This window comes from Xiphophorus maculatus, chromosome 12 (genome assembly GCF_002775205.1).
Source record: "Xiphophorus maculatus strain JP 163 A chromosome 12, X_maculatus-5.0-male, whole genome shotgun sequence".
Classification (NCBI taxonomy): domain Eukaryota; kingdom Metazoa; phylum Chordata; class Actinopteri; order Cyprinodontiformes; family Poeciliidae; genus Xiphophorus; species Xiphophorus maculatus.
The window spans coordinates 10,649,170-10,677,003 of record NC_036454.1 but is presented as its reverse complement, the minus strand read 5'-3'; the positions used below and the strand labels follow the sequence as shown (position 1 = coordinate 10,677,003).

At 34.3% G+C, this 27,834-nt stretch overlaps 1 protein-coding gene across 2 annotated transcripts in view; it reads right to left on the bottom strand.

The window, feature by feature from the left end:
* Positions 1-25,067, bottom strand: part of ikbkb (inhibitor of nuclear factor kappa B kinase subunit beta) — a 30,725-nt gene extending 5,658 nt beyond the window's left edge. Inside the window, exons 1-14 of one of the 2 annotated variants that reach the window (XM_023342976.1) lie at positions 24,922-25,067; positions 22,739-23,051; positions 21,700-21,815; positions 16,603-16,697; positions 11,877-11,997; positions 10,121-10,190; positions 7,956-8,044; positions 5,616-5,705; positions 5,400-5,524; positions 3,506-3,613; positions 2,148-2,277; positions 1,886-2,080; positions 1,701-1,815; positions 468-591 (exon numbers count right to left, since the gene is read on the bottom strand). In XM_023342976.1, coding sequence (XP_023198744.1) covers positions 468-591; positions 1,701-1,815; positions 1,886-2,080; positions 2,148-2,277; positions 3,506-3,613; positions 5,400-5,524; positions 5,616-5,705; positions 7,956-8,044; positions 10,121-10,190; positions 11,877-11,997; positions 16,603-16,697; positions 21,700-21,804 — 1,367 coding nt within the window. In that variant the 5' untranslated portion in view covers positions 21,805-21,815; positions 22,739-23,051; positions 24,922-25,067. The remainder of the gene's footprint in view (positions 1-467; positions 592-1,700; positions 1,816-1,885; positions 2,081-2,147; positions 2,278-3,505; positions 3,614-5,399; positions 5,525-5,615; positions 5,706-7,955; positions 8,045-10,120; positions 10,191-11,876; positions 11,998-16,602; positions 16,698-21,699; positions 21,816-22,738; positions 23,052-24,921) is intronic. The other variant, XM_005794842.3, reaches the window with a different exon arrangement.
* Between the last annotated feature and the right edge of the window lie 2,767 nt (positions 25,068-27,834).

Sequence of the window (27,834 nt, the reverse complement as noted above, 5' to 3'; positions counted from 1 at the left end):
TAACTTAAATAAGTTAAGTTTTAACTGAACTTACCGTAAGTTAAAACTTGACAGTGATTTAACTTAATTTAAAATTTAAGTTAAGTTAGAGTTTAAGTTAAGTTTTAATTTAAGTTAAGCTTAAATCTTAACTTAAACTATAAGATTAACTTTATTCTTAAGGCTGTTTTCTGATAACAATCTTTACTCTCCTTTATTTCCATTCATAAAACAAATAATAGGGTAGAAATTTACCCCAGAAAAAAGCCATGGTGAGGGTTCAGATCCGACTCTCAACCATTGGGGTAAAATTTTACCATAAGTATTTCTAACTATAAATATTTCAATCCTGCTGTTTAAATTGTATTTCAGTTGGAGAAATAATTTCCAGGACCTCCCTTTAGTTTCCATAGCAGTAAAACATAAATCAGGAGTGGTTTAAAACGTTTGCTCAGCTCTGTGTGGATTAACTCGCGTGTTGGACCTACATGGCAGCTTTCTGGCCTTGCTGCAGCCGCTGCCAGTCTTCCTTCAGGGAGCGGATGGTGTGCCATACTTGGCCGCAAGTCCTCCTCAGGTGGCTGTATGGAAGAGGGATCCTGGGATCTTTTTCTGCGACAGAGACAAGGAGCAGGTTTCACCACTCAAATTTCAGACATTTTAAGATCTTTTTAATAACATTTAAGAACTATATCATGACAGATATGTACAAAAGAAATGTAGGGAACCAAAACTGTGCTAACTAGCTAGCCAGCTAGCTAGTTAGCAATATGCTAGCTGCTAATGGCTTGTTTCTACGCTAGCAAGCCTTAACAGTCATGTTTCAGCCTATTAAGATGTCTCAAACCTTTGATTGAGTTGGCACTTTCAATGGACTTTTAATGCTATTTCAATGCAACTTTGCTTTAAAAGTGTCATTATTTACCAAAAAATGCAAACTTGACACTTTTAATGCACTTTTATTGCAACTTTACATTAAAAATGTCATTGTTTACCAAATGACACTTCATGACAACAGTCATAAATATTTATGGAAACTCTTTCATGATCATGACTGTGGTTATATCTTATTTATAACATGTCAGTCTTATACACACCCTTTCAAATAAGGTGTTACCAAAAGTCTTGTGACAAAAAACCTAAATCATCTTTTGGCAAAAAAGAAGTGGTGATTTTTTTGTCTTGCAAAAATCACTTTGCAAAAAAAAAGAAAAAAGAAAGAAAGAAAAAACAGGCCATTATTTTAGGAAGGTCATGATTTGAATAATTGAAGACTTTTCAATCTTATTTGTAGTTTCTGGTGCAAATATCTTAGCAAATTTGAATTAAGACAAAACTAACTACAAAGTAACTTATCAGCAAGATACAGAAGTTTGTTTAAAGTAAATAATTTCTTTATACTCATGAAAAAGTACTAGTTCAAGTGGCAGATTATTTCACTTATTACATGAGAAAATTGTTTTGTTATAGGTAAATGTATCTGCCACTGGAACTAGTACTTTTTCACCAATATTAAGGAATTATTTACGTAAAGCAAGCTGTGATATCTTGTAAGATACTTGTAAGTTTGTTTTGTCCTATTTCAAGTGCGATAAGATATTTGCAGTAGAATAAGATTACTTGGTAAAAGTTGGTGTTTTGCATTGTGCATGGACATCCTGAGGAGGTTTCAGGACCTTCCTGCAAACCGAAGCATGCTGAGTTTGCTGCTGTATACTTACGGATGAAGCGGATATTTTCTGGAAGTATCCGAGGACTAAACTGGGGCTCATACGTGCAAGAGGAGCAATCAAACAAGAAAACAAGAGTGTAGTCTGTTCGTCGTCCATCTACCTCCTGTAGAAAAGCAAAATAATGTGTCAATCTCAAGGTTTGATGCTACACTTTGCTTGTAAGACGTCGTTACCATGTAATCTACAGCGGACTGAGAGGCGAGCGCGTTTGGCTCCAGGACCAGCCCCGCTTCCAGCAGCAGCTCCTGATTGGCTGCAGGGATGTTGGTGTCTTTTTCAATCCTCAGCTGAAGGTTGGCTACCGTCTCGTCGTCCGAGATGGCGTATATCAGGATTTTAGCAGACATCATGTTCAGGACATGAACCAGCTGAAGAGACAGTATAAAATGAGGAAAACAAAGCCGGATGTAAAAGTAAAAATGGTTCTCTGCTCACCTTGAGTTGCAGTATGGACTCCAGCTGGTGGAAGCAGTCGCTGGGCGTGTTATTGGGGTCTTTGCCTCTCTCCTTTGGCGACCATTTTAACATGAGCTGGAGCCACTTTTCCAGCCTCTCTGATAACAGGCTGTCAGACAACAGACAGAGATGGAGATAAAATCACATCGCTATGTTTTATAAAAATAAACACAACGATTTTCAAACATTAAACCAGACTGACCTTTTATTGTTTTAAGTCAACAAAACTATTTCTATTTGCTTTGAAATCCAATAATGAGATTTTCTTTTCATACACTAAGATTAGTATTCTTTAATTCGACCAGAGTTAGACCAGATAATGTAATGGTTTTAATTCACAGCATTTGATTTAACTGGAAGGATACCAATGGATTTTAAGGAAACACTTCAAGCACAACGCTGGCAGCTGAAAACATGTCACAATATTTCATATCAGTCAATATTGATAATTATTGATTAGTTTTCTGTTAAATTAGTGACCTTTCCTGTTTTATTCACAGTTTCTTTTTAGTTTATTTATTTATTTTTAAGCAGTTAAGAGACGGAGTGGTGAAGATGTTACTCAGTTACTCAACAGATCGTTGCTGGGTAACCACAAGTTATGCAGCAAGTTGTTGCTAGGTAACCGGAGAGTTATTTTCCATCCCTATGTGACATGATGGGAAAAATCAAAAGAAATGACCCAAGATTTACATTAAATAAGAATCACATTTAATTAAAAACTTTGTTCATGCGACATGACATTGAAAACCATGCAGTGTCATATTCCAACTACTTCCTGTCTCCTTTGTCGTTTGCGCCATGATCAACAACATTCGGTTGTTGATCAAAAAAATCACGTACTACTAGCGTTAAAGCACGTTTTTTCAAAATTGGTGTGTTTATTATTGATATTGACTGAAATGAAACCCTTATATGATGATACACTTTTCAGCAATATCGTCCAGCCATAGGTTTAGTCCAATTAAATGTCAGACAGTGAGTGGAAAATGTTTTTAAATATATTTTATATATATATATATATGTTGGAGTTCGTTTATTCTATGAACTACTGACAACATGTTTTACCAAATTCCAAGCAGAAATTTAGTATTTATTTACAGAAAATGAGAAATGGTCAAAATAACAAAAAATGATGCAGAGCTTTCAGACCTTCAATAATGCAAAGAAAACAAGTTCATATTCATTTAGAAACAACAATACTAATGTTTAAACTCAGAAATCAATATTTGATGGAACAACCATGAATTTATCAATGGGTTCAGTGAAGTGGGCTCTTATTATTTTTTTTTCATATAAATACATGTATATTTATAAAGTGTTGTGTATAAAATCACCTGTTGAGGTTGTTGGGCTGGGGCAGGTTTTTGGAGAAGCGGATGTCCCCAGAGAGGTTCTCGTAAACTACAATGTCGTTGTCGTTCTTCAGCCTGACTTTGTTGTGCCTAAAAAGACACAGATGGGTCAGAGCCTCATGTCGACTTTGCCCTCTTTGTGACTTTGGGAGGGTGGGATAATTATTGGAGTGAAATTCCACTCTGCAAAGACCAGAACATGACTTCCTGCCAAGGTTAGGGAGTATTTTTCCAACACGTCCCCCATGAGCTTCACGTCATTCAGCACACTGGTGAAACAACAAGGGGCACTGATGCTGGCACAACCCACATATCCTGCAATTCATTGGCAACTCTTGTTTTTCTTATATTAAGTCCAGATGTCATGCCATGTCGTTTCAAAATATTATTGCTAAAGTGTTTTAAGTTATTACTGCTGATAGAACATGGGATAAGGTAGAAGAAAGGTAGAAGTTTTAATCTCTGTTCTGTGTTTTGACCCCAACAGTACAAAATACCCACAGTGAGTCACTGCAGATTGCATGATTTTTATCTGTAATAAAATAGATGTACTTTATTGATGCCAGCTTGGGATTTTTCAATGTTGCAACAATAGACATGCACAAGATTAAGAAAGTTTTCTTGATGTAAAAAAGAAGATTAAGGCAAATTCTTTCTTTCCACCTTTTATGTGACCTATTACCTTTATAACTCAGTTAAGCAAAAACATGTTTGAAGTCTTCTGAAAGAAAATCAAACAATTTTATAGTCTAGAGTTCAGCCCATGTTGACAAAAGCCACATTTGGCATAAAAACCACCAACAGAAAACCAACGTGGAAAATGGTGGTGGCAGCATCATGTCGTGTGGCTGATTTGAGTTTTTTTTCATCTGATTGTTTATTCACTTCACTCAATAAATATGAATAGTTAATGTAACAGAGAAATCCTGAATGAAAAGAAGTAGAAGGAAGCATAAACTTATATTTGCCCCAATCACATTAAGCTGTTCAACCCAAAATATTATTATAGACATAATTCAAATTCACACAACAAAATATCAGCTTGTTCAACGCCATATTTCTTCATTATGATGATTTAAAAAAAAATTAAATGCAGAGAAATTTCGATTGTTTTATCTCGTTGTTGATATTCTTACATAAACAAACACCTTTAATCAAAATGTATATTTCCTCTAAATCTAAATTCTTTGAAAATCTCAGTTCCTTTTAAGTTCTGTATATTTAGTTTTCTTTTTACAAATTTATTTTGAATATTGTTAGTTTAAAAAAATTATTACTATTTGTTTATTTTTTAGTTATGTACTTTTTATCCACGTACTTATGAAAATAATTGCTGGGTTTTGTTTGTCTGTCTTGTCTTATTTTTGGTTCTTGTTTTGCCATTTATTAGTTTGTGTTTATTCTCCAAAGTACTGTCTCAAGTATGAATGTCTATGTATGCTGCTCATTGGTTTGTTAAATTCTGAAATAAAAAAGTTTAAATGAATCCAACTGTATAAATGTTGGGATTTTGTGGTGTTTGTATCTACTTCCACTTATGACTCACTAGGGACTTTATTTGCAATAGTCAGACAGAAAATTGGTAGAAAATCAAACAAATCAAACAACACGGCTGCATCGAGAACTAATAGCCTCTGTGATTTAAACAAAATATCAAAACAAAATAATTTTTTTCTATTTAAATAAGGTTATGTTATGGTCAGAGGTGGCAGATGTTGCTCTGAAGTGTAAGAAAAACATTTTGGGATTCTTTTTACTGAGAATATTGACCAATAAAAACACTTCAATGCACTAACAAGAAGCCAATTTGTATTTAAATCATCCCATCACCTACTGTACTTCTTTCACATATAAAAGATTTAAAATGTGACTCTACCAGGGAACAGGTTGCCAGGTTGGTAAGAATGGCCGAAATCCAGTGATGCACTCGAACACCAGTGTGCCGAAGCTCCAGTAGTCCACAGAGACCGTGTACTTCTGCCTCTCAATAAGCTCTGGAGCCTGAGATAAAAACAAGAAAGAGCAGACTTAGAGCCCAGAACGAAAAGATGACGTCAAAACTGGTAAAAAAATAGAATATTAAAACAATCACCAAGTACTGCAGTGTTCCCACAAACGATGTGCAGAGGCTGCTCTGGTCCAACTCCTTAGCATAGCCGAGATCTATGATTTTATGGATGAGCTGGAATAATAAAATATAAAGATAAAATCATCGAATTTTGTCTCTGTAAAAGCAATACGGCAACTGAAAGGGAGGCATATTATGAAAGAAACAGCAATCAGCCTGGATGTTTACATTTCCAGCTAACAGAAGAGAAAACACCACCCTGAGGACTACTCTCAGGTAAACCTAAAACCTCAACCAAAACCTGGAAATTCCCAGTTATCTTGGGTGCTGCTTGTGCAAAGGCGGTTTCTCCACTGCAACAGGAAACCGTCAACACATAAATGTAGCAGTTGACCAACATTCTTTAATTGTTGCAGCTCAAATAAAGTAAACTCTGACATGACAGCATCCAAATCTGTGACGCAGCTGCAGCGAAGCTCATTCTGCCTCGTTTTAGGCACCAGGGAACAGAAAAATGCACAGATTTTTGGTTTAATCTGTTCCACTGACGTTATTCGGTGCCTCTGTTATCCATCCAGCCCTGATAACCGCAGTAACCGTTCTGCATGCATAAATATTTCTAACAGCACCGTCTCTGGGGTGGTTTTGGTTGTCCAACTCTGACGGTAAGAATGTGAAAAGACCTAGAACAAGATTAGCTTTGCACATTCACTTTTGTGCCACATCAGATTCTTAATGTGGGTAAGAAAGATGCCTCCATGGGGCAAGTGGGTGATGGAGAGGAATAATTATCTATCCGTTTAATTTTTTTGTTCACATCTACTTTTTTGAAATTGTACAAATTTAAAATATTTTGATCTTGCAACTCATTTCTGCTCTCATATTCACAAATAATGACATGAATTGGTACTTGGTATCTCTATATGATGTTTATTTATTTTCATCAATTTTATATTTAAATATTTTTTAATTGCATAAAATAGAAAACACAAAAAAAAAACACAAGGTATTTTTCTTTGCTGACAAATACACACATTGACTTATTTGTATATATGATCAAGAAGAAGTTTTTTTTAATGTTTTTGTTTTATTTTTTCTTTTCCTTGGTTGACAAATAAATCAAAATGAGAATGACTCATTTTTCTTGGAGTTATGGTGTTTGCAAATAAAAGCATAAACCTAAAAAAAAGTCTAAAAAGGCATGTTGAATTACTGCACACCATGAAGGCCTTGTGAAAAGTTACAACCATAAAGCAGAAAAATTACTGAAAAAACTCGACTCCTTCCAGGAAAACGCACAAAACATTTTTCTTTTGAACTATTTAGTTTGACAGAATGACTCAAATACAATTTGACAGAATAACAAAGTTATTTTTTTAAATTAAGTTTTGTTTATTTTTTTTACTTTAAAGTTCATATTGACCAATCTTTCTAACCTTATTAGATTCTTTTCGTCTTCAAATTGGTAAACCTCTGACTTAGAAGTTGAAAGAAATCACTGGACAAAACTAAACTCTTCAATGGTCAAACAGAAAACACAAAATAAAAGGATGAGTAAATCCGTTTGGATCAGTTCTTTGTTTTCTCTCGTTTGCCTGCAAGTGCTGCACAGTTCCTCAAACGGCAACATGCTTCATTCATTGCGAATCAGTGCTAGCAAAACGTTTGTGTTTGCATGTTGGTTCAAAGCCACAATAATGAACAATAATCTCAAAAGAGACACGTCCTTGCAGAAAACAGCAGTGGAATAACTCTGAGGAACTTCACCCCATTAAAAAAAGCTGCAAAAAAACACATGGTAAGAAAAGTATTATGCAGTCTTCTAAAAAGCTTCACATGTTTCTGTATTTTGGTTTTGTAGGAAATAAAAAAATTGAGTAAACCAATTAAAATAGTCATGCCTTATAGATTCTAGTTTTTATTTTATTTTATACATTTCCCTGCTATCTATTATTTAAAATGTATTATTTAAAATGTAACAAGACAGGAGTATGATTCTCTAAATAATGTAAGGACAATCTCTGACATTACCTGCAGAGACTTTTTTCTTGTGTGCATGTCAGACAAAACAGTTATGCTAAACTATAAACTTGAGTAGATGGAGTTTGTTGGCTTCTGTTGTTTTTTATGAAGTCATAAGATTGTGCATAAACATGAATATAAATTCTTTAATGAGTCTGACCTCAGTTGCATAACATTTTAGGCTGGATCATGACATGCAATGATTTGTTGCACAATAGGCAAAGTGAAGTGAAAACCCCTCAGTTTTCCACATTACATATGAAGTGGAAGGACTAAACATGTTGAGAAGATTTATGTTCATAACGTCTTTGTTGTGGTTTGGGAGTTTTTCTTTAAACTCACCCTCTTCTCCCCCTGCTGCAGCACAATATTCTCTGGTTTCAGGTCTCTGTGGATGATCCTCTTGCTGTGGAGGTAGGTTAGAGCTGAAGCTAAGGAACAGAAAAAGAGGAACAATTTGCAGAAATGTGACTCAGAACTACAGCAGAGCAGTAAATTTATAAATTTATAGTGCAAGCTGCTTAAAGTGTGGCTAAAAGAATATAAAGGTGGCTCAAAAATCATTGACACTAATTGTGCTTAATTTCAAACTAATTAGATATTTACTGTCCAACAGAGAGGATTTACAAGTTTAGCTTTTCCCTTGATTTATGTTGCTTTAATTCACTCTTGATTTCTTCCAAACATATTTATTCGTCTCCAGGAGAAGTTCTTTGGAAATGTCCGGTTGTCGCAACCTAAGACAATTACTTCTGAGCATTTTGTATTACTTAAAATGCAGAGTATCAATAATTCTAAAGTTTCAAATGAAAATTTGAAACATTTTGACGTATTTTAAACTTTCAGATCTAGAAATGGACAAAAAATGCAACAAATTTAACTTATCACCATTGTGACGCACAAGCATCTAATGTTTCTAACGCTATCTAATGCTTTGTTTCATATGTGGAACCAAATTCCCATTCACTGTTCTTGTTCATGTACAAGCTAGCACTGCAGCACAGCTAGCTGCTGCGAGAAGTTAGAAAATGTAATTGTTTAAAACTCCCTTAAATATTGCGTCAAAAGTTGTGGGATTATCTATTATAAAATTATGATAAGATTGATTAATCGCATGATAAATTTAAATGAACTCAATAATAAGCACTTGCATAATTATTTTTCTTTTTCTGCCAAAACCTCGATGACAGAAGTTTTAAGTCTGGCGTTTTGGTCTCAACTAGCTTCGTTTTTAAAGAATAATTTTGTTTACAGACTTCTTTTATTTTATTTGTTGTTTCGTTTGTTTATTTTAAATATTGAAAATATCTTGCAGTTCCACCATTAAATATTTAAAGTTTATTGATCTTTGGGAATGTATTCTTACATTATTATGCTGTTATTATTATATTACTTGAAAATGGTCTCAAAACAACAATATTATCATTTATTGCAACAAATTATGGGATAATTTATCATCCAGCAAAATTTGTTATTGTGACAGGCCTAAGAGCAAAAAACAATAAAAATGCTCCATATTTGTGTTTCCAAGAGCAGAATAAATCTCAGCTTGTGCTTTAATTGGTATCTCTTCAGACTACATGTACTCATGTAATGTTTTCTTTTTAACAAGAAGTATTACAATGCAGACCAGAATTATTAATAAAACTGTGAAACATCTTTTCATCTCAATGCAGAATGAAAGCTAACAAACATCAGAATATAAATCTGACTGATGACATTAAAATATTGTTGAATTTAATGAAATAATGCATTTTTGCTGGGAATGAGTCATGCCAGCCCCTAGTGGTCACATGAGGCATTACATCACTCACTTTTGGCTTCAAATTTACTATGTGTGACAAACACTTTCATTGCTTACAATAAATGAGAAGCTAAGCTATGGGAAGTGAGAATGAAGAATCATTTATACATGCTGCCTCTAATCTTTTACTAGCTACATATATCAAGTTTAAACTCACATTACATGTGCCTGCAAAGATTACTCAGAAAATCAGAACGTGTGACATCTGTGTCCTAAGATGTGTGTGGTTTAAATTCCCAGTGTTCACTCAAGACGTTTGGATCAGTCATTATCAGGAAAAGTCCACTAAACCGCAGCAGCAAAGGAAGTTTCTGTGCTCTTCTACGTCTACTCCTCTCTAAATATGTAAATATGTTGCGACCCATACTGCATACTGCTTTTTCTCATTTGTTTATGTAGCCAAAGGAATGCAGTTTGTGTGTCGATGTTAGCGTCAGTACACAAAGTTTGAGATGCAGCATGTGACTGTCCGATGTGTTGACGTAAACCCCGGTATGAGTCGGAGGTATCGCCGTGGTGACTAAGCGGCGAGGGGTTTCAGGTCAAGGATGACATCATGATGTTTCTCACTGGGAACTTTTACTCCTAACCTCAGGAAATAAACCCGTGTGCCAGCTCACTCCATCACTTAATTAAGCCATCATTCTGACACAAACCTGAACTGCAACATTAGAACTGCAACAAGTCGGGGCTGAAAACTCACAAATGTCCCGCAAGAGAATCAGAATGGATCCCTCCCTCATTCCACAGCAGTTCTCCAGGACGTTCAGATACTGCAGAGAAACGAACAAGCATTCGTAAGCTGAGTAACATGCATGATGGGAAGAAGGAAAAATGCAATCGGGTTCACTAATCTTACTTTTTACTGTTATTTTTGGCTTCCCTACTTACTGCCTCTTCTCCTAAAAACTAATTTTCTTCCGATTAGTGGTTATTTTTTTAGGGAATTAGGCTAAAACTGGAGATTTTAACCATTTTGTTCTGACATTTTGTAACTCATGTAGCTTTTCCCATTATAATGTAAATACAAAGGCCTATAATTTCTAGAATACTCAAAAATGTCACAGTAAATGCAGACCTATAGCCAGAAGCTGGTATTAACTAGATACATTTACTCAGCTACATTTAACTGAGTAGCTAATTGGAAAACATGTACTTGGGAGTAGTTTTATTTACACTTGAGTAATATTGTTATAAGTATTGCTACTCCAACTGAGTAATGTTTCCATCTACTCTACTCAGTGCGAGTAACTTCATTGAATGAAGAACAAACATCTACACAAAAACACACCTAAAGCTAAAGAGAGACTTCTTGTTTTTCCATAAGTCTCATTGTTCTGATATTATTTATTATTTATCTGGTGAAACTGTTGTGCCATTTAGAGGTCAAGTAAAGATAAAGCAGTAAACATTGTCATTGGAAGCACTTTGGAAAAGTGTTTCCTCTACCTGAATTTGTGATTTTATAATTATGTTGTTTATTTGCATATGTTTTGTTTATTCTAGTCTTCAAAATAGCAGCATTTCTTAAAAATATGCTGAAATAATGCTATTCTAACCGTTAGCCGCAAACAATGCTAAAGCTAGCATCTGCTCTGGCCTCCTCTCCTGTTTGATATCAAACCTGAAAGAAATATGTCTACATTGAGAAACAAAACTTCAATTATAGTTTTAGATTTTTGAAATATTAATTTTGTTTGTAACCCGAAAATATTGAGAAATCTTGCTAAAATCTCAATTCATTCTTGTGTACTAGACACGTGCGTCATTTTGACTTGTGAGCTGAATGTATTGTTATACCTACAATGTAAAGAATATATCTTTGAATGTATATTTATAATTAAACAATTATAAAATAATGCTTGAAATTAAGTTTAATACCTAAAACTACATCAACCAGATAAAAAAAACACAACAGAAATAAAATAAATGAGGACAAACAAACAGATCCTAATCTAAAAACATATAGAAAATCTCTGCAACTGGTAAGTCATAGTAAGTTCAAGAAGATTATGTAATGTTTTTTTGCTTGTAGTCTCCACTAATCACTCCATCTGTCTCCAATAAGTCATGTTGTTTTCAGTTACCTATAATGTTTTAAAATTCTGCCTTAAAGTGTAACGGTTTGCGGTTTTTGCAAATCCTCAGACGATCCTCGTGGGGATGTGTTGAAATGAAAAACCACATTTGTTTCCCAGAATGAAGACATTCTGCTGGTCAGAAGAGCAAACAGCCCCAGGAGCACGGAGAAGTTAAATAAAACAGGAATGTTTATTTTTAGCGCCTTCACCTCTATTTTTAGTTTCATAAAAAATAAAGACATGCACACCCAAAGTTTAGGAAAAACTAATTCAGTAAGAGTTGTGGTTAATCTCTCATCTCAAAGTGATTCAGATGTTAAGCATGAATGAATTTGGGCTCAAACGAACGGCATGTCCAGCCCGTCTGGGTTTGCGCACCTTTCTCAGATCTCCACCCTGACAGTACTCCATGGCGAGCAGCGGCAGGTCGTTGGTGGCCACCAGTTTCTGCATCCCCTGAGGAACTTCCCGCGCAGCGACCACGTTCACATGATCCAACCTGGTGAACACAGGGCAACCGTGTCTTGTGAAAAGATTGAGATTATTGTTTAAACCTCAAATTTATGTTTCTTGGCTCCAAACTAATGAAGTATTAATGTGTATTTGTTACTCTGGTTACATATCAGGAAATTTGCCATTACTTTTATTTTTTTTATGTCTTTTTTTAATATGTTGGAGGGACAAAATAATATCCAGATATGACTGAAATCTGGACCCACAAATCTGGAACAAACTTCCAGAAAACTGCAAAACAGCTGAAATATTGAGTTTGCTTAAATCTAATCTAAAATCTTTCTGTTTAGAGTTGTCTTTAAACCATAATAAATGAAACATTAGCCAACTTATTTGACATGTATCAATAATTTTGGTGACACCACTCATCAAAATGTAACAATCGTTACTGGTTTTCTCAATTATTGACTGCATGGTGGATTTTTTTTATGACTGTGTAGTTTGTGTTTTTATGATTTAAAGCACTTTGAACTCCCTTGTTGCTGAAATATGCTATACAAATAAACGTGATCGATTGAAAAATGTATCACAATATCAGCATTTCACATCAGTCAATATAGATAAATTTCATTAGTTATTTATTTTAAACATCTAAAATACTGCCAAACTGGTGACATGACCTTTTCCTGTTTTATTCACAGTTTTCACTCCACATTGTTGTTGGTTATTTTGTGTCAGTTATGATTCCTGAAACTGCTGCTGTGTGCCAGTTACTCAAAGGGGTTGTTGCTAGGTAACCAAAGAATGAGTGAGTTGGTGCCACCAACGTAGCTTAGCTAGTTGTGAGACACAGAACAGATAAAATAATTGTTTGTTTTTTGTCTGTAGACTTTTAGACTTTTTTCTAAATATCTTAAATTTTCCACGTTTAGTAAATATTGCTGTATTATAGCAGAATTTGCTGCATTGTGCATTCCAAATGGCTGGTTGTTAGAAAGGATAGATGATTAAAAACCTTTCCCCAGGAGCATGCAGACTGCTTCCCCACATCAATTAACACGTAGTCTTCCTCTGTGATGAAGAATCAACAATGTGTTTTCTATATTCTAGCATTAAAAGACAAATATTATGACATTTTGCAGCACAGCTTTTGGTAATTCTGTTATTTATTTTTCTTTGACAAAACAAAACTAGAAAAGGCACACAAAGAACTGCAATCCAATCCAGCTTTATGTGCAGGATTACATAATCTGTTGCTCTCACTACTGACGTCAGAATGATGTCCGCAATGGCAAAATAAAAACGGAAAAACTGTTTGCTTCAAAAAGCAAACCAGATCTGTCAACATGAAAATGAGAGGAGACGAGCTGCAGCATGAGATTTACAATGGAATGAGGGAAATTTATGAAAAAAAAAAATTACAAAATTAACACTCAGATTATGACAAACAAAATGTCAAAACTGCATCTGAAAAGGTTTAGGTAAAGGGCACCAAGAAATGCATCGATATATCATCAATGAATTCAAGCTTAAATTGCTGCTGTGCCAGATACTCAATTGGTTGTTGCTAGGTAACCACAGAGCGAGTGAGTTAGTTGATGCCACCAACTTTACTCAGCTACAGAAGGAGAGATTGAGCAGCTAAAATATTTTTTTTCTGTAGACTTTTAGGGTTTTTTCTGATGCTGATGATGGCTGCATCATTCTGTGATTTCCTGTAAGATGGGTTGACAGAAACGTCGGGATAGAGAGAAAACGTCCAGAAAAAGTTTCGATCAATTCTGGGTAAGGTAAGGTCATTTTATTTATATAGCACATTTTCAGCAACACGGCAGTTCAAAGTGCTTAGAAAGAAATACAAACAAAACAAAACTAAAAGAAAGACAAAAAGGTAAAGGTGCATATTGGTACCCATGTTTAATAAGAATAAGTAGTCCATATAAACTAATTGGGGTTTCTCTGGATTCTTGTTCTGATAAAACCAGAATGTTGGTTCTCCTTGTTTGATTCTGTTAGTGAGTATAAAACTAAATGTTGGTTCCGGTTGTTCTGGGTTGAGTTCTAGATCTGTGCAATATAAAGCTACATACAAAACACAAAACCAAAAGAATTGATTCTTGTTCTGAGTTGCTAAGTAAACTAACAGGAGTTTCTCTAGGACTCCGATATTAAAAGTATAAAGCTAAATATTGGCCTAAAGTAATAAGTACTCCACAGTTTATAAAAGTAATACACTAAAAAATAAATACTAAATGTTGGTTGGTTTTCCATGTTTAATTATAAAAATAAACGCTGGTTCCAGTTGTTCTGGGTTTAGTTCTACATTTGTACAGTGCAAAAGCTAAATGTTGTTTCTCCATGTTTGGTAAGATTAGCGAGTATAAAACTAAATGTTGGTTCTCCATGTTTGGTAAGATTAGCGAGTATAAAACTAAATGTTGTTTCTCCATGTTTGATAAGATTAGCGAGTATAAAACTAAATGTTGTTTCTCCATGTTTGGTAAGATTAGCGAGTATAAAACTAAATGTTGGTTCTCCATGTTTGGTAAGATTAGCGAGTATAAAACTAAATGTTGGTTCTCCATGTTTGATTCCACATGACACAATGACAGTGATTCTGTGTGTTGACCTCATGCTGGGATCTCTGGAGAAACACGTATGTGGCTACAGGAAAACTCTGAATCACACGAATCTGACCCATTCAAATGTACAACAGGACTCTCCAATCCAGTGAGGCAGGTTTTTAATGTTTATGCCAAGAAAAACAGAGATACCCTTCCAAAGTAAATCTGTTTAATTCCTGTCAGATTATTCCAAAGAAACCTGGAGTGCTCTGAAATCTTGCTGTGACACAGGAAGTTAATGTTTTGAATGTTTTTTTCTGTTTCTAATAACAGAAAGAAAATGTTTCTTATCTGGAAACTGTCAAAGTTTGGATCTGTGTACTCAATTTGAGAATAAAAAATAGTGAGAAACTGTAGAATAAACATTTTTTTTGTTTTATTGTTTGCTCAAATCTTTCAGCAAACTGAGAAATGGTGCAATTCAAGCTTCATAAACACATTATGGCTACCAAACAAAGCGAGATGTTTTTCAGTGGAAACGCAAATCTGTGTTAAGAAGCTGCTATAATATAATAGCTAATGTTGCCATGTCTCCTGCCCTGTGGTTTTTCCATGAATGAAGCGTGGGAGGATGGGCCGCTGTGGTTCTAACCATGTCTGTCCAAAAACAACACACTTGTTAAAGTGAGAATGAGGAAAAATGAGTTTACACTGTCAAATATAACAAAACACACGCACACTTTGCATCTGACAAACATCCCATCCCACACGAGCTGGCACAGAACCGGAGGGACCGACACCTAAACGGCAACTGTTCACGGGCGTATTTGGGTTTAAAATGCAGCGCAAAGCGAGGCGGAGGAATACTGTGGTGCTAGAAATAACCAAAGTCACTAAAATAACCCAAACAGCCAAGCTTATTAATTGGTAAATGGGTGATTTTTTTTCTATTTAGGGAAAGAAATTTTTGTCTTTTGTTTTTCAGAGGAAACCTGAGTGGGAGATGGAGACATAAGAACGGAAACCCAGAAACACCAAAGACGTCAGGGAACAAACCAAGCTGGCTCACAAAACAGCAAATAAAACAGGGATTATGCCCCAGAAGTCAATCTGGAAGCATCAACAGGCTTTGTTTTAAAACAAAAAGAAGTTAAAAAAGTAAATGCTTATTTAATCAAACATTTAGATGAATAAAAGTTTAACACAAACATGTAAGAAATAAATATTTGGGAAAAATCCATACATAAAAAAAATAAAACAAGGTAAGAAATTTAAACAAAACTTTTTTTAGTTAAATTTTTATAAAATTTCAATAATGTTTCTATGCATATTTCTTTCTTAATGGAAAAAAACAATAGTAGTAAAACAATAGTAAAACAATAGTTTTTTATTTCTTTTTTGTTTTATTACATATTTAAACATTTTTATTACTTTGTCAAGTCAATTATTTAGCTTTCCTAATTTTTTCCTATTTTTTAAATTTATTTTTCCCATTATTTTGTTATCATCTGTTTGATTTTAGTTTACTTTCAGTCACAATCATTCATTGTTTTGCACACAATTTGAGATGTTTACCTGAACTTGATTGGATAGAAGAGCATTAAAGTAATTTTTAATAATTTCACAATCTAGTGGAAGTAAATTTAATCATAGATATTTAGTTATGATCAAATGTTATAATTTATTACACTTCTTTAAAGCAACAAACCACTATTAAGTGAAACAGGATAAAGTTTTCAGGAAACAAACTAAAGTACTTCCATTTGATATTTGAGGATTTTTATGTCTTTTTTTTTCTTGTTAAGTCATCAAAATACTTACTTCTGTATTTGAGGTCACATATTGCATGGAAAAGCTTAACATTAAAGTTAAATGCATTCTGGATGCAAGTAAAAAAATATATTTCTTTTGTTTTTGATGTTGTGAAAACTATTAGCTGACAAATTTAAATTTCTTCCCATTTTATGCGTTCAAAAGCTAAAGGAGTATAATAACATATAAAAGCAGAACAGTACTGAAGTGGTGCTACTTTAATAACAAAAAGAAAGGTCTCTGTTAATGTTAATGCATGTGACAGTAAGACGTACCTCTTCATAATCTGGATCTCCAGACTCCAGCGCTCTTTGTTTCTTTCGCTCAGCTCTTGTCGGCACTGCTTTAAAGCGATCTGCTCCTCTGTGTCCTGAAAGCAAAAACAGAGACCCGGGTTTCCATAAGAGGACTAACCATACATTTATTACTTCCACATTTGCCAGTGCTCTTCAGTAATCCTTCCCCAAACCCGCCAATAAAAGCTGATAGTATTGGTTCTGTTTTGTACTGCTTTGGCATTAATTCCAGGACGAGAACGAAGCCTCGGGTTCTTGTTCTCATAACATCAAGTGGCCACTTTTATTTGCCCTTAAAATGAAACATTATTCCCTCAGGCAATTAATGCTCCCAGTTCAGTTCCAGTTCAGTCGTTTAATAAAAAGCTTGTATGTCACCAAACATATTAAAACTTTGCATCACAGATACAAATAGTGCATGACCAAACTGTAATAATGCACTAACAGCACTAAAATAATTAATCCTCTTCCACATTTCTGCATTATAAAGTCTCTAGATTTACTTTTACTCAATCTGGCTTTTGTTTGTTTAGTTTTTTTTAAGTATAACAATACTTTTATTAAGATGATTGTTTCCAGTTATTTATTCATAACTGGAAAATAACATGATTTCATTTCCAGCAGCGGATGAAAAACCTGCTAAATTTCTCTCTTTTAGTTAATATTAAGTGATGGTTATTAAAAAATGGACATGTCTAATATTTCACCAGAAGTCAGTAAGAAGCCATGCTATCCAAACATACAAAGAAATACAAAACGGTTACAAAAAACTCATAGAAACCAAAACAAATTAGTCCACCGCTATGTGTAATGCGATGGACTGGAAAAGGGTGTAAGTATTACGCACAGGAAGAAAAGGATATAAAAAGACATGGAAAAACAAGAAAGCATTCCTTCTGCTTTGTGCAAAACAATCTAAAAGATTTTCTCATTACCAAAGTATTCAGACTGCGATGATTGGTGCAGCTGAATTTCTAACTTCTTAATTTTCCAGTGAACGCAGTTAAAGTCATGATCCGGAACGGCCAAGAACACAGTTTGACCATTAAACAGCCACGGCCAGGTGCAGCTCATAAGGGTTAGGAGTTAAAAGATAATTAAGATAATTTAGCCTCCTTGGCTAAAGTAAAACTCTTTATTCACAAGGAGGTACAGAAACTTGTAAATAGCAGGTTTTTCCACCATGAAAACCTTAAAGGGACGATATTATGTGTTTTCCAGCCACAGAGTATCATTTTATAGCACAATCAAGTAATTATTATCACCTTCAGCTATCATAAAAATTCAATATATGTCAAACATGACCTAAAATAAATTTGACGCCTTGAAATCGGGCCTCGGTCTCTTTAAGAAGCTCCAGCATTTTCAGGTTATCACATCCACTGTCCTCTATCAAGTGTTCACAAACATTTGACGGAGACGCATTGTTCATATAAAGATCTCAGCAGAGGTGCAGATCCACCAGTGGTTGCTAATTGCTGCTGCTAGTCTGAAGGAGCTCAGTGGAGGAGTCATGGATGCACCAGGAAATAAATTTCCTTTGCACATGGCTGTAGGTCACATGGACAGTATAACTATAAAAAGGCTGTACAAAGTGAGAGTTCATCTATGAAACTGACTGAAGATGAAGACTAGATAACACACTTTATTTTTTAAAGCGTTTTTATGAGACTACTGCTTTTTAGTTTTATTATTACATTGAGAACAATTTCAGATTTTTGTGAATTTTTGTGCAGTTTGACTTCAAATGTGAGCTTTAAGCTATAGAAGAGTATTTGTTAGGGATGCACCAATATGAAAATGTTCAATATTTGATATTAATACTGTTGTTATGGGAGTATTTACCGATATCATATGTGTTACATATATTTCCCTACACTTTCAGCACCATGTAAAAACAACCATTTCTCCATTACTTCTCTGCTTCTGTTAAACTGCATTATATGCATCATAATTTGCTGCATCACTATCATATCGCATGAATGAACAAATACCACCTGACCGACCCGCTGCTGCTCCAAAAACACACACAGCAGCAAGATGGAAACAAACATTAGATGTTCATTACAGAAAATAATAATAAGCCAATATTGGTAGCTCATTATTGTTATCTTACTATCATATTATATTATATGATACGATTCCTCTGAGTTTTTTTCCTCTCTTTTTTTTGCATTTTATTTGTTTTATAACACAGACTAAGAAGAATTTATAGGCCTACTTTGTCAAGGAGTTGGTAATTATTCTGTCATTTGGGGATCAATAAAGTATATTCTATTATATTCTATTATTCTGCATGTAGATTTTCTTGTCTTGTTATGAGTTGGTTTGTAACCATTTTGTCTATGTAGTATAATGAATTTGTTGGCTCATAAATGCATGGTAACCTGGTTGTAATTACACATTTTTGATAATTATTGAGTCAGCAACTAATACATTTAATTAAATTATGATAAGGGGTATTATTAAATCTTCCTACTCCTTTCCACACAGAAACGTAGTGGTAAACTAATTATTTTGTTCTTGGTTATGTATGCACATGTTTTTTCTGTCCTGTTGATTGCGTTTTTTCTTGTTTTTAAAAACCTGTTTTAAATAAACAAATCAAAAAGAGGGTCCAACCACAAACAAGCAAGGTGTGACCAATAAAGTGACTGTATTTCCAAAAATAATGACCCATTCAGCTCCATCCTACTACCTGTTTCTCATCAAGGAAGTGGTGCCACTCCTCTCCCCACCATCCTGTTTCTGTCTGTGGTCAAATATCTAATTTAAACCCACAGTGTTGTCATCAATACAGGAAACTTTCAATGCAGGATGTTTAGTCATGGCAGCAGCAGTGCCAGCAGGAAATCATCTAATATCCTCCTGAAGTCCAAGACGCAGCAACACAAACGACCACCAGTTTGATCAGAAGTGATAACACTGGGTTACATAAAAATATTTTTTTATAAGTTGTATGTGTTTTTTTCTATTGAATTAGGACTATTTTGCACCAATGAATCCAAAAATGGCATTCATTTTTCTCAAACAGGTCAGGTTTTTAGTCTAATTTGATTTAGAGAAATCTGATCTTCTGACTGAACTGATTACATTTTTGTCACATTATCAGTTCATTTCCGTTAATATTTCTCATCCAAAACAGGTTTTAGGAGAAAAAACCATTTTTTCTAACAGTGTATTAATTAAATGTTACAAACTTGGATTTCTGTAAATTGAATAATAATCCCTGATAAGGGTAAAAACATGTTAAATGAACATTACGTCTTCATTGTGCTAAATTCTCCTTCTCTTTTCTGTTCTGATGGAGTCTCTCTCCTCCTGTTTAATCAGATTATCAGGAAACTGATCCAAACGTGACAACAAGTCATGCATTTTGATGCTCATGATGCATCTATAGTTCACAAAGTTGACCTGATTAAGCAAAACCAATGTGATTTTTTGGATTCAGCCCATCAAAATGACCCTAAAACATTTGAAAAACCTCAGACAAACTTTTGGTTGTTGACCAGAATTATAAAATAAACAGCATTCTAAATACAAATACTTTCTGCATGCCGGATTCACAAAGCAACTGTAATTTGACAAAATATGTTGCAGGAACTGTTTGAGAATCTCTCATAAGCTTTCAGACTGACTCCGCAGGATGCTGCTGCCGGGCTGCAGCATCGGTGAGTAATGCCGCTAAATGGCTGCAACAAAAGGAAGGAAAGGTTCACTAGGGAGGGAGTGTTCACTTTCCCATACTCCCCCCTTACTGGTATTACAACTTGATAATCTCAACTTGCTATGACTTATCATGACAACAGAAACCATTTCAGCTGCAACAAGTGCAGCGATGCATCTGTTTCCTGGACTGAGCTCATTCTTTCTTTCTATTCAAAGCACGTAAAAACCCAAACACTTCTGGTGAACATTTTGACTTTCTTTCTCTGAGTCAAAGATTTAGTCAAAGCAAAGTACATCAGACAAGACTCACGTGATTTCAGATTAAGTTTTGCTAAAACACAAGTTATTCTCTCTAAGATACAAATGCTGAAAAGCAAAAGACAAGAAACATGAAAATGTAAGAGCTGAATTAAACTGCCTTGTTTTACACAAGGACAGACAAAAAGTACAGTTAGTGTTTTCTGCAGGCTGAGATTACAAAAAAAAGTTTATATACATGGTACAAGATTTACAAGAGGGAGAAAATTTTTTTAATTATTATTTTAATTATAAAATGATTATAAAATGTGGGTAGTGTTGTGTATCTTGGTCTGATATTTGCTGCTGGAAGTTTACACACTTCAGGGCAATTGAAGGATTATTCTATCCTATTATGTTCTATGCTAAATTATCACAGTAATAATATTCAGAATAATTAACATTAAATAATTCATACTAAAATATTTCCAGGACATTCACAAAGCTTGAAAACTACTAATGAGCAGTGGAGGTTGCCATTTACCATATTGTTTATCATTTATCAAGAAAAATCTATTTTCATGATAAGAATTTTGATTTATTATTGTCGTTATAAATATCACTGATTGATGGTAAATAAAAAACATGACTGGAAATGTTACTTTTGCTACTTTCTCCACTGTTTGTTGCTCGAGAGCATCAATAAATCTCAGTAAATTTGAAAATAAGATTAAATGCAGTGATATAAATTACACTTTTTAATTTATTTATTCTTTTTCCAAGAACAATATTTGTGTTTGTGGGGATATGAAAGCCGTGCCACGTAGTCACAATCATACAGTTACCTAAAGAACGAGTAATAAATAGTTTTTCTTATCATAATCTTTATCGATATCAAAATAACGTGATAAAATTCAAAGTCCATATCGCCCGCCCCTAATAAGCAGGCCAGGTGTGCACAGATCTCAGCTTTCTGGCTGATCAACAATAGATTGACCTGCCAGGTCTGACTGTGATCGGTCCCCCTGTTTTGGTGTGAAAAGTGGCTAAATATAACAACAAATTGGATAAGTTGGCAACTATTTGGACACTTCAATCACCAGAAAGACAGAACAAAATCCCAAAAAGAGTATTTTAGTAGTATTTTTTACAGGTTCTGATTTGCTTTACCTTATTTTGCCATCTTGTGACGTTCCCGAAGCCTCCGGTGCCGAGCCTCTCCTTCAGCTCCCACGGGCCGCAGGTCTGCGGCTGCTGCAGCGGGACCCGATTCATGGCCTCCCCACCTAAACCCAGCACCACCACAAGCAAGAAAAAATGACTTTTACTGGTTACATTTCTGACTGAATCTGATGCTTCAACATTCATACGATTATACCTTGTAAATTAATTACTTTGCTTCGTACAGGATATTAGAGAAAAAAACACAATCTATACTAATATGACATAATAAGATGAACTGACAACATTTAATCATTTAATAGGAGGATTTTCAGAGTTAAGAGCCAAGCTGCTGCCTCACTGTAAAACATTTAGTTGTGTTTACTCTCTTCTGCTCTTTAAGTCAAATAAATGTAGCAAGTTTCAGATTTTGTGAGTTTGCGAAAAATAAACTTACAGCAGTGAGGCATGTTAACTTTTATATTAATTTTGTCAAACCTCCAAGAGTTGAATAAACAAAAGATTTTAGGTTAGCACATTAAAAACTAAAAGGAGAAAAAGACATGAGTGGGAGCTACTTCCCAGAATGCTTAGCGGCATGTTTTTGTATCCTGAGATGGAAGTGCGTTACATCGATCTGACTCTTGTTTTTTAAGGCTAATGTTTATTTTAATATCCTGTTCACGCTAAATGTTTTTGAGCAGAATTGACTGTAATGTTTAATAAAATTAGCTGTCAGATCACAAGTTTTGAAACAAGAATTTAAATTATTCCGAAGTAACATAAGTATTTATTTTTACTTGATCGTGTGAGTGAAACTAATGCATAACAGTGTGCTCTTTAACTAGATGAGGGCAGTTTTTTTTCTTGCATATTGTGAAATACTTCTAAAATTCACAATTCAAGATTAATGAACTTAAAAAATCAATGCTTAGACAACTTGTCTTTTGTTGTTAAATCAACTTCATGAACTTTAAAACAATTTTCTTGTTGACCTTAACTGCATTTTCAAGGCAGCAGATGAACCTGTATTTTCAAGTTAAGTCACCTTCAAATGTTTTACAGTGCTCAGATGAAAGGAAACAGGATTTTAAACTTCAAGAACAACCAGAAAACCACCGAGGCTGAAGCCGCCATGACCTGCTGGAACACCAGTGTCTCTGTCCGTAGATTTAAATGGGGAAGGAAGAAACCCAGGCTGCAGAAACCTTCCAGCCCGACTGAAATTTGCAGCTGTTCACATGGTCAGTCCAAGACAAAGATGGAGCGGTTTGGAAAGGTTTGTTTGGAAGAGTCTCAGTAAGACGCCATGATGTCAAGTGTTATGGTTGGAGCATCGCGCAGCGAGTTTGATTCATCCCCTGGCACAAAGTAGATTGAAACAAATGAACAACTACAACTACCTTCATCCTTTCCAATTCAGCTCAAATCAACAGTTTGGAAGAAATTACATGTTCAAACTACAGGTGCTGGATATGGACTTAGAATTTTATTGCGATATATTGTGATAATAAAAACTGTGATTTCAAATTTTTTAGGCAACTGTATGGTTGTATCTGCATAGCACAGTGTTAACAGCGTCACAAACACAAATACTGTTCTTGAAAAACATCCCTATTTAAAATAGACTTCTTCAGGACTCCACTGGCTTAAATAAGTGCAATTTATATCACTAAACTGCACACAGTAGCTGCATTCAATCATATTTTCAAATTTACTATTTTTTATGTTCTCGTTAGTGCAGAAAATAGAAAGAACAAAATTTACGATAACACTGTCAGTTTTGTTTTTCATTTGTTATTATTAATTGAAATGTATTGAGACAACAAAAAATCAAAATTATTCACAATATATAAGTGATAAAGGATGCGATAAATGCACAACCCAAGTTCAAACAGATCATTGATCCCAAACAAAAAAGCTGGTTTTGGAATTAAAAAACAGATCAAAACGTGAATAAAAATGTTTGGACTATGCTAGCTCAGTCAGCACCAGGAAATGAAACAATTTAAATTAACTGGACCAATTCTGCAAAGAAGAGTGTCCAACTTATTCACAGAGGTGCAGATTGGAGGAAATTGACTATAAATTGAAACTCATGCACCAAATCCTTGTTTTTTAGAAGTAATTGACATGGTGTGAGATATAATAATTAAATCCTGAAATGATAAAATTTCTGATAAATCCCACAAGTACAAAATGATTACAACAGAATTAAATTATGTGGACGACATGGCTGGAAAAACATATCGCGACATAAGTGTTTCATATCTGTCCATAGATAATTATTTATTTGTTTGTTTGTTATAAATATCTGAAATACCACCAAACTGGTGGCATAACTTTATCTTTTCACTCCACGCAGTTTTTTCTAAGCTGTTTCGAGGAACTGTGGCAAAATCTTAAACTACTGCTGTGCAAGTTACTCAATAGGTTGTTGCTAGGTAACCAAAGACCGAGTGCGTTAGTTGAGGCCACACTCCTTGCTTAGCTAGCTGAGAGAGGTCTTTTCTTTGCCTACATCCCCCAGAATGCTGTGCAGGTCTGGATAACAGTTCAGTGAAAAACTGGATATTCTATCAGATGTATTATTTATTGATATTGATTGTGTGTTTATTGCGATATATATTGTTATTGATTTATTGCCCAGCCCTCGCTGGGCAAGTAAATGTGAGACAATCAGCCCTGACATAAATGTGACAAAGAATATTTGGAGGGAGTTAAACATTAGCAGGCTTTCCAAGCAGTTTGTAGCCAAAAATAAAATGGTAAAAAATGACCAGAAATCTTTCTAAAGAATCATATAAAAAAAGAGTTTGAAAGTTGTAATGTCAATAAAGGCTTCTCAACTGAAGATGATGAATGTATTAATAATTTTCAATATGCTTTGTTATCTAACGGAAGAGGCATGTCTCACTTCCTATAAGTAATTATTGGTTGAATGAAACTGACTGTAGAGCTACATCTGCCAGTGGTATAAACAGTTTTGGACTTGACTGAATTTAACTCGCAGTGATCAAACTTCTGACTGAAACTTTGATGTCTGAGGTCAAACCTGGAGTCATAACGTGACCTAAGCAACGTTGTACAGCACATGCTTCTACGTTTTAGAGTTTAAACTAAATGTAAGTCATATAAAAACACGTCTCCTGTCGGTGTGCTAGCTGTTATTTCAGAGTTACTGCAGCAGTTCTTTCTTTCACTTTGTTTTCCGGCTCAGATCCGTCCTACCTTAAACTTCCTCTGCAGCGTCTTTCTTGACTTTCTTTAAACTCTGCTGTCTGTTTGTGTGTTTAAGATATTTTAACTTTTTCCCCTGTAGTTATTTTGGCGACACAACAACTCTCCCAGCAGTTCTGTCTACTTCCTGGTACTCACATTTCCTGTAAACCTGATGAGACTTTGGACCCGCCCACTCAGAGTTCACCGGTCACAGCTGAGCAGCTGGAGGGTTTCAGGTGACGTTTGGGGACAAGATACTTTTAGAAATAAAGTAAAAATAAAATATATGTTAGCATGCTAATTTCCAGCCTGCATACTAGTGTATGGCAGCTCAGTTTCCCCTCGGAGTTGTTCATACTATGCAGTGATTTAGATTTAGATGAATAACTAAGACAAAAACATATAAATTAGCTCGTTTTAATTATATATAATAGCCAAATTATACTAAATTATACTAAAATTATACTATAATTATATATAATAATCATGATAATTATGCAATTATGACTCAAAAATAATTAACAATACAATGTTAATTAATTCATTCCACTTTGGGATCAATAATTTGACTTTGTATTTCACTGAATTGAAATAATCTACTCTACTTTTTTAAGTGGACTGTTTTCTTTCTAAAAATGCAAAGAACTAAATTGGTCTCATTGCACTCTAAAAGGTGGATTTTCCCCTCTTTGTATTTTTTTGTTCAAAAATGCAAAAAAATAAAATTTATGCTAAATCTTTTGATTAAGGTTTACATTACAACAAAATTAACAAAAATAACGCAACTCTTTATAGCTGTAAACTGTAGAAGTTACTTGTTTTTTCTTGCTTCCTGGACACAATAAAGCAAAAATAAATAAGAAAATAGATCAAATAAAAGCTGAAATAATCTCTGCAACTTGAGCTAAAAAACCTAAAGGTACAAAAGTGGATTTTTAGGTTTGTCTTAAAATAATGATATGTATATGTAGTAAATTAAAGTTTATTTTCACTCATTTACACCTACTAAAATTCTTCATGATGCTGTTTGTTCACTAATGTTGTCTAACAAACTTTAGAGGCCTTCGCAGTGAGATTAAATTACATGTAGAGAAACTTTAATTTGCTGATTGAATGACTTTTGAAGCTAGTTGGTTGCAAGGTATTTTATTTATGGCTCAGATTAAGGAGATAGAGGGGATGTGAGGCCAAACAAAAGCCTTTTTTTAAATTATTGGTAAATAATTTTTGCATTTGGTTCCTTTTTTAAAGTTACTCACTACTTCCTGTGCAACAAATCCCAGTGAGTTGGACATATTCAGGTTGAAGCCAAATGTTTCTTCTTCTTCTTCTGTGTTCTTGGACAAACATTTCCAGTGTAATTTTAGCATTTCCATGTTGACTTAAAAAACACTTAAACAGTTTGTGGGTGATCATCACATTAGATATAATAGTGGGCTTCTAGGAATAAAACAAATGTGTGTTGCAAAGTCTGCCAATGTTTGTGATGCACAATGTTTCAGTGCTTTTCACGTCCATTATCTCCCTTTTATCTAAAGTGCCTGTTTGTTACGTTATGTTTGCAACATCTTATAAATCTTCTGTGTCACTGTTGATCTAGCGGATGTTGTATTTGGAGATGTACTTGAGACTTTCCAGGGGAGTGACGTTTTCCTTTCATCGCCTGTTATGGAGAGTAAAAAAAACTTACCGTAAAATGTGCCGCAAACATCTGAAGCACACTTTGTTGATGAAATCAGTCTGAAAACATGTTATCAGGTACAAAATGTTGGAGAATTTGCAAATCATGTCTTTTTTTAGAGTCAGACGTCACATCCAAATTTATCCCAGGAAGAAGTGCAACAAGAAGAGCCTCATAAAAGCTTCGACAGAAACTTGTAATAAGAAACTTTAATTGTCTTAATTTGGATCTCTAAGTAGTCTGGGAAATGTCTCAGATGGTCTTTAAGTAGCTAATATCTTAAACACTTTATTTTACTTCAATAAATGATGTGCAAGTGTTTCAATGCTCATTTTTTAAATTGTAGAGCAAGTTTTCATTTGGTCTGGTGCTTTGAAAAACAATTTAATAAAATATTAAAGTCATACCGTCATTTTTAAGCTATATCTGTTTTAAATTATTAGCATTCATGTAGCATTACATAAAGGTGAAGATGGACTTATCAATGTTTGACATTCACAGAGACAAAAGTACCTGCTAATAGAAGAATACTCAGCAGATTTAAGTTAAATTCTTAGTAAAGCAGGAGTTGTGATGGAAACTGCAACAAATAAAACAAAATTTCCTCCAGTTTTTGTCTTAAACTCTTCTTGTTTGGATGTAGTGTGACCTTTATGCCAACTTCATGATGTCAACGAGTTTCTACTTGGGCGATTTCTTGATTCATGAAAACAACTTCTTGTATTTTGTCATGTTATCTTCCTCTGATGTTAAAGTTAATTTGAAGACAGCGTAATAAAATAGCAAGAAAGAAAATCTGTTCATAATCACCAAACTCTGACGTATGATTGACTCCATCTTTTGTATCATTAACAGTGAATGATTTGTGCTGAAATCTAACAAAAACTGACCAAACAGATTTTTTACCCTTCAAAAACTCAAAATCTTTTCAAGTATGTTTGATCTAATATAGTGCAAAAAAAAAGAAAAAGAAAAAGTACACTTGAAATGAGACAAAACTAACATAAAAGTAGATTTTCAGCAAGACACAGGAGCTGGTTTTAAATAAATAATGTATGTCTTTGATATTAATGAAATAATACTAAAAGATACACTGGCAGCTTATTTTACTTAAAACAAAACTTTTTTCTGATGTTGTAAATAAAATAATGTTCCAGTGGAACTGGTTTGCTTTTATTAATTTTATGAAATTATTGACTGAAAACAAGCTCTTACCTGAAAAGTTACCTGTAAGTTAGTTT